Consider the following 18,124-nt stretch of genomic DNA (forward strand, 5'->3'; position numbering starts at 1 on the left):
TAACATACAGGGATATAATTTCTAATTAGTGGGGTAATAGCTGCTTGATCCAAGGAGACATCTGACTGCTATTTTGGGGTCAAGAAGGAATTTTTTCCTAGTTTGTTGCAAAATTGAAAGCGCTTTAGACTAGGTTTTTTGCCTTCTTTTGGATCAATAGCAAAAACATATGTGACGAAGGCTGAACTTGATGGACGCAAGTCTCTTAAGCTATGTAACTATGTAATTTTGCTTTCAATAGGGATGGGTACCCACAACCCGGTCAAAGTACCTGTGATAATCCATGTCAAAAGCACATTCAATAGGGACGTGAGTGTCAGAACTGGACCATGGAGCAATGTTAGAAGGTTACAGCTACAATACTGCAAATTTGATAAGGAGCAATCGTGAAAAGAGTGCTGCCAAAAGATGGAACTGGCTCTCACAATTCCAAATAACAAAAAGAAAATGTCTTCGGAGCAAAATATGTACACATATGTGCAGTTTGACATGACATATCACACAATAAAGTGCAGTGCAGTGCAAATAAGTATTTTATTGTGTGATCACGTGTCATACTGCACATATATTATTATTATTTTGGGCCAATGAAAAATCTCTGATTTTTAATAAAACTGAGCTGTTAGCGATTGCCCTTTATCCTCAACTCAACACCTGAAATCTCCCATATCATAGATAACACCATCATCTCAATAAAGTAACACTATAGCGTTAGAACTAAAAATCTGTATTCCTAATGCAACAGTATTCCTGTCCCTATTTGTAGGCAGGTATCCCCCATCCTCCCATCCATCCGGTGCAAAAAAAAAAAAAAAATGTAAAAAAAGATATACTTACCTTGTTACCACTTCTTCCTCCAGTGCTATCACAGAGGAGGCATGGCTTCCTCTGGTGTGGTCCAATCCAATGGTCCTCATAGAGGAGCACTGGTGACGTAATGTGCATAAACCACATGTGCATAATGTGTGAGAAACCAGGTAGGTTCGGGGAAAGGAAAGGAAACAGAAGGTAAAGGCAACCGTATATACTGGGGAATAGGGGTAGAAAATCCCAATGGGCTTCCTAGTAAGAACTGTAAAGTATATATAACCCTCTACCTACGAAGACATAGTCCACCTACCCTCCTACAAATAGCAAAAACGTTCAAAGAGTATAAGTTATGCTGAGACACCAAGGGTAGAAAAAGCTAGCCCTAATGGTAATCCTATAACACATAAAACTCAGCTAGTCTCACAAATGCCACAAATCCCCCTGCACCTGGTAGAACAAATTGCTAAGTCTGAAGACAAACTAATTAAATCATAATTAGTGCTACCCAGTGCCCAAAATAAAAAAGTGATTTAGAAACGCTGAACGCGGGTTTCGGCGTGTCTACATGCCGTCGTCAGGAGTGCATGGAAGTAGAATCAGACCCTCAACCTCGCAAATACAGCTGAACTTCCATCCCCGCCTGTGTTTGTTTCTATACATCCTCGGAGAACACTGTTCGATGGTATCATCCCCACGAATAAGGTGAACACTATCTGCTGACCGGCTCAAGCATACGTTCAGTATTTTGTGTGTTTTCGTACTGCCGAAAGAGACCGACCGCTACCACTGATTCTATGGAACTATTTTGGGCAGGAGTCTCAGTGCGGTCAGTCAAATCCTTACCCCAGTGGCATTTTGTCTGTATTCGTGGTATCTGAGTGCTTTTTGGATATACTGTGCGTTCAGATCCAGGCTACCCGGGGATATAATACTTGAGGGGGTATATGGTTGTTTGCTGTATGTTTTGGGGTGTTATAGAAATTGTAGATTTTCTGTACCTGAGAGGGAACTGAATTCTCTCTCAGGCACAGAGGATCATGGGATCGATGACCCAGTAATGTTGTGTTGGAAACCCCTTGCAGGGGGCTTTTGCATGTGTGGCCATGAATAATACAGTTCACTCCCAGCTATACCTACTCTGAAGTTTTACCACTTGGGAAATTCTACTCTTGATTGCTATTATTACTAGAGTGGCTGCAGCAGAGTTCTGGAAAGAGGAAAAAGACATTCTTGGCGGCGAAACCCGTGTTCCTATCCGGGTGGCCGTCACATCTGGTGGCAGCGGTGGGATGGTGTATTTTCCCAGGAACAGATGCTGACCCATGCAACAGTGGCAGAATAACGGATGGAGAACGGATACGAATGGCTAAAACGATCTACACTAAAAGATTTCCTAAAGAGATGAATTGCCAGTAACCGTAGGAAAAGAGATTTAATCAACGAACTGATGGAGCAGGACCGAACCAACCCCCTTGCCGAAAAGATTTACGCAAACCTGGAGGAAGACTAACAGATGCGACAGTTCGGCTGCGTCTAGCCTTTTTCGGGCCAAACCCTCCAGCGGAAATCACATTGCAAGTGCTGGCCACTGCTAGTGCTGAGGCACGAGATAAGCGGGAGTACCAGCTATGCTTGGCGGAGATCCAGGAAGCCCTGCAGCTGAAAGCCCCTCCACCCCACCAGAACGGAAAAAGGTTACGTTCTCCGCCTTCAAAAACTTCCAAGAGGCAGAGGGGGAAATTGATGGATACCTTGCAGACTTTGAGAGGCAATGTGCTTTCCATAAGGTACCAGAAAAGGAATGGGTACCGATCTTGGCCGGGAAGCTATCAGGCAAAGCAGCCGAGGCGTTCAGAGCTATACTTGATGGAGAAATCCATCACTACTACAGCGTTAAGGAAGAATTGCTCACCAGGTATGCAGTTACCCCAGAAGCATACCACAGGCGGTTTAGAGAGTTAAGGAAGCCAAATAATGACTCTTATGGTGAATGGGCTTGCCGCCTCCACAGAACTCCATCTCACTGGGTAAGAGGGTGCAAAGCAGTGTCGGGAGAAAAGGTGTTGCAGTTATTTCTACTGGAACATTTTTTTAATCTGCTAATCCCAGAGTATACAGACACCCGGAAGACTGACAGACCACCACTAAGGTCCCCTCCCAGCGACCCCTCACCAACCTCGACCTTCTTACCTGGGGCCACCCAGGCAACCCAAAGATAGGCCCCCGAAACTTCCGATGCCAACAGCTGGGACATCCCAAAGGCCCCTAGAATCCCCAATGCTGCACTATCCCTGGCCACAACCCACTGCATAGAAACCAAGGCTAAACCCGACGAAGGTGTTACATGACGCTGACCCTGTTCAGGCTGCTACTCCAGACAACCGACAACAACACAGCAAATTAGGCAATTGAACCTCTGAGTTTGACAGTAGGTCCGACCCCGTAAGCTTGGGATACCTTAGAGGAGTTTAGGAGGGAGGCCCGGGAAGACCCCACACTACACAAGCATAGGACCAAGGCAGACACCCAGGGCCGGATTAACATAGGGGCTGATGGAGCTGCATCTCCAGCCCCATGGAATAGGCCCATTTAAAAAAAAAAAAAAAAACTTTATTTTTATTTATTTTTTACACACACGCTACTCTTGGTTTTGCCACCTGACTGGTATTTTACCAGCACAGCTGGTATTTGAGGCTGCCTGGCCGTGCCGGTATTGCAGTAATAACGGCAATACAAATGCAAGTATTTTTCTCAGTATAAATGGAGATTACTCTGCATTACCAGCACCAGCCAGTAGGGATCACTGTGTGAGGAGAGAGGCAGGGATAGGAAATTATAGCATATACCTCTCTCTACTCACTGATCTGCAGGGGAGCAGCTACACAGCACAGAGAGTTCAGACAGCAGCTCCCAGTCTGCAGAGACTACAGCTCAGGGAAGTGAAGGATGGGGGGAAAGGCAGAAGGGAAACATGGGGACACTGAGACACTAGGGGACACATTGGAACACTGAGACACTAGGGGACACTTGGACACTTGGGGACACTGTGAGACATGGGGATGCTTAGACACATGGGGACGCTGTGAGACATAGGGACATTGGGACATACAGACACGAGGGATACGGTGTCTCCATGTCTCCCAGCCAATGTCCAGTGTCTCAGTGTCCCCACGGCTCCCAGTGTCCCCTAATCTCCCAGTGTCTGTGTCCCCTTGTCTCTCAGTATCCCTAGTGTCCCAGTGTCCACATGTCTCCTAGCCAGTGTCTCAGTGTCCCCTTGTCTCCCAGTGTCCCTATATCTCCCATTCAGTGTCCCTAGTGTCTTAGTGTCCCCATGTCTCCCAGTGTCCCCAAATGTTTGTGTCCCCATGTCTCCCAGTGTCCCCAAGTGTCTGTGTCCCCATGCCTCCCAGCCAGTGTCCCTAGTGTCTCAGTGTCCCCATGTCTCCCAGTGTCTGTGTCCCCATGTCTCCCATAAGAAGGAAAGTCGAGGCACTCCAAGGTACAAATCAGGCAATTTTATTGAACCCACTCCATCGCAACGTTTCGACCTACACGGTCTTTGACAGCTTGATAAAGACCGTGTAGGTCGAAACGTTGCGATGGAGTTGGTTCAATAAAATTGCCTGATTTGTACCTTGGAGTGCCTCGACTTTCCTTCTATTTTGTTATTCAGCATTTTGGTTTCTGGTACTGAGACTGTCTGAGTCGCACCCAGCTACATACTGCTTAAAGGGATAGAGTGCAGTTCCACACCCTACCATAACTACCCATGTCTCCCATTGTCCCCTAGTCTCCCAGTGCCACCTAGTCTCCCAGTGTCTGTGTCCCCATGTCTCCCAGTGTCTGTGTCCCCATGTCTCCCAGTGTCTCCATGTCTCCCAGTGTCCCCATGTCTGTATCCACAAGTGCCCCCATGTCTCCAAGTGTCTCAGTGTCCCCAAGTGTCTCAGTGTCCTCTGGTGTCTCAGTGTCCCCATGTCTCACTGTGTCCACATGTCTCTCAGTGTCCCCTAGTATCCTAGTGACACAGGAAACTCTGAGACATGGGGACACAGGGAGAAATGACGACACTGAGACACTGGGAGACTAAGGGACTGGGCGACATGGGACACTGACACTGTGATACATAGGGACACTGATGCCAAGCTGGCCTCCCAATTCTTTGGACAGACATGCCCCCTTTTTGGGCCTGTTAGCCCCTTTTGGCAGTTCTGGTCATGTGATTTGCGTCAGTATCCTACCCTTTTACCCCGCCCATTGACTTCCTGCTTCACTGGATACTGCTGTTAGGGGGTATGGATTTACTTGAAAGATGAAAGCATAAATTAGAGAGAGATTAGCATAGAGTATGGTTTTTTTCTTATAGCTGCATTATTTGAGTTTCCCTCCAACACCATTTCCATCAGATAAATAACGCTTGGGAGGTATGATTGTTTTAGTGTTTTTGGTCGATAATTAGGCCCATCATAATTGTCAGCACCATGCCCACTGGGCTCTGAATCTGGCCCTGCAGACACCGAACAAAGGGGGTTTTGAGAGCGAAAGGTTTATCTGGGAACAGGACCGGTTATACAGGATAACGAAACACACATTAGAGGGGCAGCCCCATCCCAGAAGCACCAGCTTTTAGTTCCAAGCAAGTACAGGTTGGAACTTCTCCGGATTGGGCACATGTACCTTTAGCGGGGCATCTGGGCATATGCCGGACATCTCATAGAGTGACCCAGAACTTCTTTTGGCCAGGGATCTCTAGGCTGTGCTGGCAAACTTGTGATATTTGTCAGTGAGTAGGTAAGAGCGGGGACCACCACAAAGCTCGGCTGATCTTTGCCAATTATCGAGGAGCCCTTCAGTCGGGTAGTGGTGTACATAGTAGGACCCCTAGTTAGGCCCAATCTGGCAGATTTCCCTGGCCGAGGAGGCTATCCCCAAGTTGGCCTTCGTCATCCCGCTTGGCGTGTACTAGCCCCTGCTTACCTGTCGGCTACGATCTTGGAAGTGATTCTGTTTACTTCCGGTTCACAGGACCCTGACGTCATTTTCCTGCCTGCCGGCAGTCCGTTTCAAACTTTCTGTTCTAAACTAAGTTTGTGAGTATAACAAGGAAGCCAGCATACGAACGGCTAACTGTAAGTTATACTCTTATCATTCCAACGCACCCTTATACTTATGATTGATCACTCGTTCGTCTAAACATTTCCGTTCGACTGTAACGCTGATAATAACCATTTATTCACAAACCATTAACCGATTACTCTTTGTTTAATCTGGCGTTCGTTTAAACTATCGTCTGTTTCCTTGCACACTTCATTCTTACATTGTCAGAAATACGTTTGCCTAAAAAATCTTTTGTTTGACCATTCGTATATATATGTATATATAATGGAAAATTTATTCATACTTACCGTAATTTTCTTTTCCTGGTTATATGCCATGGCAGCACAACATTGGGTAGCTCCTCCCTATCCCCATTGGACAGGAATAATAATTAAGCCGTATAAGTACCACCTCCTGCCCCTCCTTCCCCAGTCACGTGTTCCAGCAATATCCCCGGGCGGGACCCTTGTGCTGCCATGGCATATAACCAGGAAAAGAAAATTACGGTAAGTATGAATAAATTTTCCATTTTCCTGGCCATATCCATGGCAGCACAACATTGGGTAATACCCAAGCAATAAAACCAGGGAGGGAAAGAGACACAGACTCAAAAAATTTCATAAATGCAAAGTGTATTAACACCACAACAAGTGACAGACACAGAGATCAGGAATTAGATACAGACAGGACTGATTTAGCAAATTGATCAGACAACCCTGCTCTAACATCAATCTGGTAGCTCCTAATGAAAGTGTTAGAGGAAGACCATGTAGCCGCCTTACAAATGAGTTCAGGGGAGACATTAGCAGCGGCTGCCCAGGAAGAAGAGAGAGCCCTAGTGGAATGGGCTTTAAGACCCACAGGGACCGGATATCCGGCGGACTGATAAGCCAGAATGATAGCCGCTACTATCCATCGGCTAATGGCAGATTTGGGAGCTTGAGAGCCCTTTTTACAGCCGCTATGAAGAACGAAGAGACTGTCAGAAGAACGCCAATCAGAAGTCCTATCAATATACATCCGGAGGCATCTCACTAGATCCAGAGAGGACAGGTCAGCAGAATTCCCCATTCCATGGGCGTCCGACCTCAGAGATGGAAGAACAATATCCTCGTTGATGTGGAAGGAGGAAGTAACTTTGGGTCGAAACACTGGAACAGTACGGAGGACCACTCTGTCCTTGTGGAAGATAGTAAAAGGCTCTTTGATGGACAGAGCACTGAGCTCAGAAACTCTCCTGCCAGAGGCTAGGGCCACCAGCAAGGCAGTCTTAATAGAGAGAACCTGTAGGGAAACTGAATCAAATGGTTCAAAAGGTTTCAACTTCATGGCATCCAGAACCAGAGGGAGACTCCAGGAAGGGACAAACGGTTTAATAGGAGGTTTCATGTGAAGGACACCCTTGATGAATCTGATGATATCCGAGTCCAGCGCCCATCTATGACTGGTCAGGGCGGACAAGGCTGAAATGTGTACCTTGAGAGTGTTATAGCTCAGACCTTTCTCAAGGCCAGATTGCAAGAAATCCAAAATATGGGAGGAGGAGGGATCTCGGACATCCACATTACTGTGAAGGGCCCAGTTGGAGAAAACTTCCCATACTCTATAATAAGTGGCCGAAGTGGAATGCTTACGCGCCCTCAGCATAGTATCAATCACGGTCTGGGAGAATCCTCTATTCAACAGCCGGTTCCTTTCAGTTTCCAAGCCATAAGGTTGAGAGAGACAGGGTCTGGATGAATGACAGGACCCTGGAACAGAAGATCCGCAACTTTGGGGAGTGGGAGAGGAGGTTCCACCGAAAGACTCAGAAGCAGAGGAAACCAAGGTCTCCGAGGCCAATAAGGCGCAATCAGGATGAGAGACACCCGCTCCGATCTCAGCTTCCTCAGGAGCGGTAGGATTAGTGGAAACGGGGGGAACGCATAGCCCATTGAGAACCTCCAGGGGCTTGATAAGGCATCTCTTCCCAGTGCCAGGTGGTCCTCTTCCTTTGTGAAGAAAAGGGCTACCTTTCTGTTGGCCCGAGAGGCTAGAAGGTCCACTTGAGGCAGACCCCACTTGTCCACAATCATGCGGAACACCCTGTGAGCCAGGCACCATTCCCCCGGATTTACTCTGGACCTGCTGAGGAAATCTGCCAGTTGATTCCGTTTCCCTGGGAGATGAATGGCTACAATGCCCGCCAGGTTTCTCTGAACCCACCACATCAGGTGATTCATCAGTACCATCATCTTGCAGCTCCTGGTACCCCCTTGGTGATTGACATAGGATACTACGGTGGAGTTGTCCGTCCTTATCTTTACCCATTGACCCTTGAGCTGGATCGAGAAGTGTTTCAAAGCTTTGAGGACAGCCAGAAGTTCCAGCAGATTGGAATGAACCTTGCTTGTCTTGAAATTCCATTCTTCCTGCGCAAAGTCGTGGAGATAATGAGCGCCCCAACCCCACTGGCTGGCGTCCGTTGTCACGGTCCTCCATGCGATGTCCCCTAATGGAAAGCCTTTGGCTAGGTGCTTTCTGTTCAGCCACCAGATCAGAGAATGGCGTACCTTCAGGGGAAGCTTGATGGGCCGGAACAGGTTCCCGGATAAGAAACGACTCAGGAAGTTGGCCTGGAATGGTCTCATTCTCCACTGAGCCCATCTCGTCAGACCTATTGTGGAGGACATAGAACCAAGGAGGCTCATTACCGCCTTTGCAGGGGCAACCGGGGAATTCAGCATTCTCCTCAATAACTTTCTGAGTTTCAGAATTCTCACTGATGAGAGCTGGACAGTACCCTTTAGGGTGTCGAAATGGGCACCTAAGTAAACCATAGATTGAGTCGGGTGGAGGTGGCTTTTCTTGGTGTTGATCTTCCAGCCGTGGGCTTGCAGAAACTGAATGCTGGTGATAGCTTGGGATGTCACAGAATCCACGTCGTTTCCCAAGATTAAAACGTCGTCCAGATAATGGTAAATAGCAATGTTTTGCTTTCTGAGCTCCGCGATGAGAACAACCAGGACCTTTGTAAACATCCTCGGAGCTGTGCTCAGTCCAAAGGGGAGGGCCCTGAACTGGAAGTGACCTTCCTCTACAGCAAACCTCAGGAACTTCTGATGGATTCGGGCAATGGGTATGTGAAAATATGCGTCTAGTAGATCTATAGACAGCATCCATTGGTTGGGTGACACAACCTTTATTATAGACTGCAGAGATTCCATCTTGAATCTGCGAATGTGCAGATGCTTGTTCAGCCTGTGCAGATCCAGAATGGGTCTCCAACCCCCTGAGGATTTCCTTGTCAAAAAGATGTGAGAATAAAATCCTTGAGTTCTTTCGCCTGCCGGTACTTGGACGATGACCTTCTCCTTCTGCAAGGAATGGACGAAATTTCGTAGAGCCATGCACTTTTCCCTGTCCCCTGGCCATTTTGTGAGGTGAAAGGATCGGTTGGGAGGATGCTTGAAGAATTCCAGTAGGTAACCTCTCCGAATAATATCCAGCACCCAAACGTCGCTTGTGGAAATGGTCCATCTCGAAAGATACTGGAGAAGACAAGCCCCAACACCTTCGGTTTTGGGCCGTACGTAGTCATAGATTCTTCGGGTCCTTAGAGGAAGACGACCCGCGAGACCTGCCTCCTCTGTACCCAGAAGGGGCACCTCTCCTCGGTTGGAATCGGGAGTATTCCCTACCCGGCTTGTAGGACCTACTGTCACGAAAGGAATGGTACTCTTTCCGGGCGCGAAAGGATCCTTTATACTTCCTCTCTTGGGGTAGAAAGGCTTTATTCCCTTCAGCCGCCCTCTTGATGCACTCATCCAAATTCTTGCCGAATAACATGTTTCCGTGAAATGGCAGAGAACACAAACTATTCTTGGAGGAAGCATCGGCCGCCCAAGATCTGAGCCAGAGCGCCCGCCTGGAGGAAACCGAGAAGGACATATTTCTAGCAAGGTTTCTCACCAGATCCACTGCGGCCTCCGAAGAGAAATCAATCGCTAGACGCATATCCTTCAGGGCATCAACAATAGAGGAACGGCTCCTGCCCCTCTTGATGTCCCCTTCCAGCTCCTGTAGCCAAACCTTCATAGCTCTTGAAACAGACGTGAGAGCAACGGCAGGGTGGAGACTCGTGCCTGAGGCTACATAGGACTTAGACAGGCAGTATTCCATCTTACGATCCATTGGATCCCTGAAGGAGCCTGCATCATCCACTGGCAGGGTAGTGCGCTTGGCTAGCCTAACCACCGCAGCATCAACCTTGGGTGGAAGATCCCATGTTTCAGCATCTTTGGGATCAAACGGATATAATCTGGAGAATTTCCCTTTTGCAGAGGATCTCCTATCAGACCTGGACCATTCTTCTTTAATAAGGTCACTAATAGTGGTATGCACAGGGAAGGCCGCTCTTTTCTTTCTAAGATCTGAGAAATAGCGGTTAGATGTAGAGGGTTCCTCCTCCGAGGGCTCTTTCAAAGTAAGGGTTTCTCTGACCCGAGCAATCAAATGATCCACCTCCGCAGGTATCAGGAAGTCAGGATCAGGCAAAGCATCCTCCTCCGAGGAAAAAGCCAAGTCTCTCAGCGAAGCCGTGTCCATAAACTCATCCTCCGAGTTATCAGGAGACCAATCTGATGGCTCAGAATATCTAGGTCGCGTGTGGGTCTTACCAACCTCTTTGATGCCCCGGGCAACTGCATGCTTGATAAGCTGCTTAAAGTCTGGTGTTAACTGAGAAGGTCCAGCGGCTGCTGAGAGACAATTCGAACAGAGACGTTTCCCTTCTATGGCTCTGTTATCACAGGATACACACAGCGTCCTTTTGGGCGACTTCCCTTTGGACGATCCTGAAGTCTTTGTACTTTTATCACTGAAATACACCAAACGTGAATATTAGTACATTACCCCTCTTTTAGATATCAAAATATCAATAAGTTCCAAAAATGGATGGCTTACCTATATCGCTTAGATTGTGACCTATTATGATGAGAAGATTCTGATTCTCTAGATCCTGAGCGCGAATCCATCTATAAATAATAGATGAAACAGCGAAACTAGAACCCAGAAGAAAAACTACAGGAAACCAAACAAAAGAAAAAAGAGAAAGGAAAAAGAACTTACTTTAGAAGAAAAAAGACGAAGAATCAACAATCCACAGAACTCAACGGTGCCAGAAACTCTCCAGGAAGCAGAAAATCCAAACTGACAAAAAAGGAGGCCTGGCGCTTTAAGAAGGCGTCTGACGTCATCGCGCATGCGCAGATGACCGAAAAGACGCGCGAAACGGCCAGATTTGCGCGCGAATTCCGCGCATGCGTCCCAGAGTCCCCAGAACCGCGCAGGCGCCCAGGAGACCCATACACGCCGCGCAGGCGCGCAGGAGACGCCAACACGCCGCGCGGGCGCACAGGAGACGCCTACACGCCGCGCGGGCGCACAGGAGGCTCCCGAAAGCCATGCAGGGAAACCCCAGAACGCTTAACAAAAAAACTTTCCAAAAGAAAGAAAAACCAACAGGTAAAATAAAACAATATTACCTTGAGCCTGGTGGGAGGATACCAAACCGGAAACCAGTCACATTCCATGTACCTTTCCATGTCATCACTGGAAATGGAGAGAAAAAACCCCCGGTCACTAAAGGGGTTTTCTCCAGGGGGACACCTTTGCGCAGGGCCGTATACTGGAGACTTCCCAGGGGAGAGAGGGTGAACTCCCCAAGGGCCAGAGGAACTAATCCTCAGGTAAGCCATAAAAGAAAAATTTAGCAGTCTGAAAAGACCGACATGTCCTAGGGATAGGACAGGAAAAAAAGACTGGGGAAGGAGGGGCAGGAGGTGGTACTTATACGGCTTAATTATTATTCCTGTCCAATGGGGATAGGGAGGAGCTACCCAATGTTGTGCTGCCATGGATATGGCCAGGAAATATATATATAGCTGCCGTTCCTGTAAAACACACTTTCATATATATCTTTCGTTTTTATTTCGTGTAAACTTTAGTTTTTTTTCATGTAAACATTTGTTTATTTGCCACGCTGGCAATTCACTCATACAGATCAGTAGAAGTTCAATTAGTTTAAACAGAGTTGTTAAACATTGTTTATTCATTTTAAACAGCATTTCGTGTTAAAATTCGTATGGTTACTATATCTTTCATTAAACGTCCTTTCCACTTTATTCATGTCAAATTAAACGAACGGCGCTATATCCTTAAACAGAATGTATATTAATGGCAGCTAAGTTCATACATTCACTAAAGTACTTTTTCTTAAAGCCCTAGCTAATGTATTTATATGAATATAAGTATGTTAAATAGGTTAATATTTATGCTCCGCTTCTGTCTTATGCATTTCATGTTTAAAAAATGTTTTCAGTTTCATCCTAACTATGCCATACAGTGTATAAATTAAATAACAATTAAGCACGTTTATTTTCCCTCCTGTTTAAAGATCATACAATTACTGACATTGCTTGCAACGGTGCCTTCTTGGTTAAATACAACCGCATTATTTAAAGAGGTAGGCCTCTAAATTACCTACCTACTAATAATTTTATGTATTTCTTTCTGATAAACAAGTACCATAAATAAATAAGACACGTTTTTCCCACATTAGTTCAAGATATCGCCCTACCAGGACAAGCCAAATCTTCCTAACATAAGTCAAGATATACGGTTAGTATCTGCTCTTATGCTTAACGGTGCAATCTCAATAGTCTTCACCTGGGGGTTAGGTGGTAACTTAATTATTATGACATGTTTTAGGATCAAGTAGGGATATTCTTTCCACTACCGAATACGTTATAGAGGGCAAATAGCAGGTACGTTAAATAATTAACCCAGTTAGGTTATTTGTTATGGGTTAATAAAGCTCTCGCCAATTAGGTATATTCCCATAGGCCTCTTTGTCTATAGTCAAGTGGTCCAGCAAGGCCTACAATCATTCCTTCCATCAGAGGTTCGAGCCCAATCGGCCCAACGCATAGTCATAGCCTTGCATCAAATCATAGTTAGGGCCTCACTCGTCACGGCCAATCGATATTACAATCTTTTACGTGTCACCGAGAGGCCAACACCCCGCCACCCACCTCAGTGGCACAAAAGCCCCACAAGCCAAATCATAGGTAAAGCCTCTCAAAGCCACTTGGCAAGTAGTCAGGGCGTCACCTGTCACCCAAGATAGTAAGTTAATACAATTTCGCCTTAGAGCACTAATCTAGTAATCTGGGTTACTGCAGATCTATATAATACCATACTAACCAAGCTATCTGCCTCACACCCTTAGCATGTCTAACCCTCCCATTCAAGGAGATGACCTGTCGGTTACCAGCACCCCAACCAGATCAGGCTTGCAGAGAAGGCAACCCATACCGGCAAGCCCAGCTTCCAGCTGTAGATCTTGGACTATCCTCAAAATCACCTTGGAATTCAAAAAGAGGAATATCCCATTCCCGGTTACAGCCAGGAAAGCTGAACTCTTTCGTTTGTTAAACACTACTGAGGACAACGAAAGGCCTGGCCCTAGTTCAGAGTTTAATGTGAAAAACAGCTTGGCAGAACTGCACGTTATGATGGCCTCCCTAGTGTCTTCTGTAGCTACTATTAATAATAGGTTGGCTAATCTGGAGTCCAATAATACTCCAACCATTCCAGAGGTTCCAGTACCTATAGCCCAGCCTGAACCTAACCCAGCAGGTAACAATAACCCTTTACCCACTAAAACTACCAACATCATAAACCCTATTCAACTCATACCTCAGAATCTCAAATGTGACATAATAGAGGGGAAAAACATAAATCTGGCTTCACTACTGATAGCTTCTCAAGATGTAGTCGAGAACAGGTCATATACATTTGATGATCTGTCAGTAGTCATGAAGTCTAGAGATCGAAGACTAAATAGGAAACTTAACATCCCTGAATTTGTCCTAGCATTCAGTCTATACAGAGACGGTATCTGTATAGCTTTTCCCCTCCATAGAGAAGAACTTGACCTATACCTACACAAAGTCATTGACTTAGCATATAAGTACGGAGGATATGCCTTTTATGACTACCACAAATCATTCGGATCCAGATCTGCCGCATCACTGTCCCAATACAATACAAACACCGACTGGGGTCAGTTAGACACCGAACTGTTTCTAAGACATTTTGCGGGCCTCAAAACACCTTCCTGCGCCATATGCTCATCAGCAGCCCATACGATAAATTTTTGTCCTGAAAACGAACAATTCCCTCTACCAGTAACGCCTACGCTGATTATCAATCCAACACAACCCAGAGAGAATTGAGAGACAAATTAGGCAGGCCAATTGTTTTTCTGGGTAAAGCACAAGTCTGCAATAATTTCAACGCCGGTGGTTGTAGTTATAGTGCATGCAGGCTTCTTCACGTGTGCTCACTTTGTTACAGAGCGCATGCTAAAACAATGTGCCCAAACAGGCTGTACCCTAAAAAATCTTCTACTCCAATAAACGTTCCTAATTTGCAACGCTCCCTGTCTAATCATCCTTCTTTACATCTGGTAGAATTTCTCACATCGGGTTTTACTAATTGGTTTCACACAGGGTTTGTTACACTCCCCACAGGTATTTTGGAATGCCCCAACCTACAGTCAGCACTCACATATCCCAGTAGCATACAAGAACTCCTACTTAAAGAAATCACTAACGGTTTCATGATAGGATCGTTCACAACACCACCTTTCACCTTCTGGAGGACAAACCTCCTAGGAATCGCCACAGGGAAATTTAATAATAAAAAGAGACTCATTATTGATTTTCTGCACCTCACTCTTCCACTACACCTAGCTTAAATGCACTGATCCTGTTAGAAGATTTCTCCCTTCAGCCGCAAGAATTGACGACGCCATACAAGCCATCATTTATTCCAGGAAGGCTGCCTGGTTAAGTAAATCCGACATTACTAACGCATTTAAATTACTACCCATTCATCAGTCACTCTGGCATCTGCATGGAGTTAAGTGGGAAGACAGGTATTATTTTGCTACCAGACTAACTTTCGGCTCCAAAAGTAGCCCCAAGATATTCGATATCTTCGCCGAAACTTTAACCTGGCTGCTATTGAACAAATGCAGATGTCCAATAGTCATACACTATTTGGACGACTTCCTCCCTATCGAACCACACCACTGCACACCACACAGCCTAAATCACATGCTCACTCTGTTCAAAGATTTAGGAGTCCCTGAAGCCCCGGACAAAACAGAAGGTCCCAACACAGAGATTACATTCCTGGGGATAACACTCAATTATGTTTCTATGCAAGCCAGCCTGCCCCAAGAGAAAGTAGACAGAATTCTTTCTTACATCAACATCTGCACGTCACAGGGCACTTGCACCAGGAAACAACTACAGTCACTACTCAGTTCACTCATTTTTGCAATGAGAATAATTCCACAGGACAGGTCTTTCATTTCCAGAATCCTCTCTCTCTTGCACGGTCTCCCTGACGACGACTCCACAACCCTCTTAGACGAACCAGCTAGAGCAGATCTTAAAATGTGGCATCTATTTCTGTCATCTTGGAATGGCAGGTCGCTATTCTTCCCCCCTATTTCTGACGACTACCCGGTAGTTTGGACTGTCGCATCGGGTGCCATAGGCTAGGCAGCTATTTTTGGTAACGAATAGGTGTACGACTCTTGGCCACTAGAGACTACCACACTAGAGAACTTCAATACCATCTCAGCACTATTCAAAGTCTTCCCAATCGTAGCTGCTGCACACATATGGGGTAAGGAATGGAGTGGGCAGTCTGTCAGGTGCTTCTCAGATAACGTGGCGGCATGTGATATTATTAACAAAGGCCGCTCTCAGTCCCTTACCATTATGAAATTGGTAAGGAGACTTACCTGGCTAGCAGCAAACCTACAATTCTGTGTTTATTGCATTCACGTGCCCGGTGTTCAGACAACGCAGCTGACGCTCTCTCACGCTCTAATTTACAGGAGTTTTTCTGAATCCATCAGTCGGCAAACGCACAACCCAGACAACCTCCGAGCTTTACAGACCTAATCGTGCTCTAAATACCCTGTTACTCCAAAGTAGGTCGCTCGCACAGGCTGGCTTATCTCTTAAAGGAACACTATAGTCACCTAAATTACTTTAGCTAAATAAAGCAGTTTTAGTTTATAGATCATTCCCCTGCAATTTCACTGCTCAATTCACTGTAATTTAGGAGTTAAATCACTTTGTTTCTGTTTATGCAGCCGTAGCCACACCTCACCTGGCTATGATTGACAGAGCCTGCATGAAAAAAACTGGTTTCACTTTCAAACAGATGTAATTTACCTTAAATAATTGTATCTCAATCTCTAAATTGAACTTTAATTACATACAGGAGGCTCTTGCAGGGTCTAGCAAGCTAATAACATAGCAGGGGATAAGAAAATCTTAATTAAACAGAACTTGCAATAAAGAAAGCCTAAATAGGGCTCTCTTTACAGGAAGAGTTTATGGAAGGCTGTGCAAGTCACTTGCAGGGAGGTGTGACTAGGGTTCGTAAACAAAGGGATTTAACTCCTAAATGGCAGAGGATTGAGCAGTGAGGCTGCAGGGGCATGTTCTATACACCAAAACTGCTTCATTAAGCTAAAGTTGTTCAGGTGACTATAGTGTCCCTTTAATACAAAAAAGCATATTCAAGAGCATAAGATTTGTTTAAAAAGTTTGTTCGTGATTATTGTATAATAAATGTTTTTTCCATAGAAACCATGGTCACATTTACAACTTTTTGCCACATTTCTCTTAAATTAGCTTACGATACAATGAAACTTTACTTAACAGGCATACAACACTACATGTTAACCAGTTATCCCAACAAAACTCAATTTCTAGCCTCCTACCCAGTTAAAAGTATCCTTAAAGGTATTCAGAGACTAACAGTACATAATCCCATTAAGAGACTTCCCATAGACAGTACACTGTTTAGGAGTATCTCTGATGTACTAGACAAGTCCCCTTTTGAACAAACCACGAACCTAATTATCAAGTCCGCGGCTTACATAGCCTTCAATGGTTTCTTAAGACCTAAAGAATTCTCTGTGGAAAAGGCGTCCGACTTTAAGTCATGCCTTCAGCTAAAACACCTAATTAAAAACCGGGACCACTAAATTTTGTCAATTTCCCATACCAAAATGAGCCAAACTGGTCCACCAGTAGAGATTAAATATTATCCTACCTCTCCCAAATGGTGTCCAATCCACGTTTTGGATGAACTAGTGGAATCCCAACAAACTTCCAACCCTGATTCCCCACTATTGGCCATTCATGGAAAACCCCTAACCACCAAACAAGTCATACTTTACATTTGTACGTTATTACTCCTACTCCAGCTAGGACATAACCCACATTCATTGTCGGGCCAGCCACAGCCACCTCCGGAAATCACATACCAACACATATCATTAAAAATATAGGTCGGTGGAAATCATCTTCTTTCTTTTTATTTCATCCGTCCTCTAAATGTGCCGTACACAAATAGAAGGCTTGGCCTGTAATTGTGGGAGGCACTATGAACCCTATTTAAACCCAGTAAGCCCCTGCTTACCTGTCGGCTACGATCTCGGAAGTGCCCCTCCCACCACACCCTCTATTTATTCTCACTTCAACTAGGCGGGCCCTCTTTTACAGGTCTAACCTCACGTCAGTTTCGGCACACATCAACTGACTTTGCTCTTACTACATTTTGCTTCTTTCTTATTACTTCATACGTCCTCTAAATGTGTCGTACACAAATATACATATATATATATATATATATATATATATATATATATATATATATATATATATATATATATATACAGTTTGTAGGTTTAGCACTCCAGCTTCCCAGTCTTATTGCCCAGTGTTCAACTGCACTGCATACACCAAAAATTATGAAGGTAGTCAGTACTCTCTTTTCACTATATTAAGGATCACATACCAGATCATTTTGAGATGATTTACATTATCCATCATCTGCACCATGCACTTTATTATCTGTTTAGATTTGCTCACTCATTTATTCGAGTATATTAGACTGTTCGTCGATCGATTACCGATCCTGCACGGCGGCGTTGTTTCTCTGCATGCCACAATGTGTATCAACATTGTAGATGGGTCTAGGATGTTGAAAACCAATCATACAATGGTTTTAACAGAATGGGGCTTCTCTTTAGGCACATCAGCTTTGTGTATGTTTATCACCATGGTGACGGATT

At 45.3% G+C, this 18,124-nt stretch overlaps 1 protein-coding gene across 1 annotated transcript in view; it reads right to left on the reverse strand.

The window, feature by feature from the left end:
• The window catches only part of DUSP26 (dual specificity phosphatase 26), a 54,998-nt gene that overhangs the window by 2,055 nt on the left and 34,819 nt on the right, over window positions 1-18,124 (reverse strand). Inside the window, exon 4 of the mRNA XM_063448677.1 lies at window positions 14,624-14,626. Coding sequence (XP_063304747.1) covers window positions 14,624-14,626 — 3 coding nt within the window. The remainder of the gene's footprint in view (window positions 1-14,623; window positions 14,627-18,124) is intronic.

This window comes from Pelobates fuscus, chromosome 3, assembly GCF_036172605.1.
Source record: "Pelobates fuscus isolate aPelFus1 chromosome 3, aPelFus1.pri, whole genome shotgun sequence".
Lineage (NCBI taxonomy): Eukaryota > Metazoa > Chordata > Amphibia > Anura > Pelobatidae > Pelobates > Pelobates fuscus.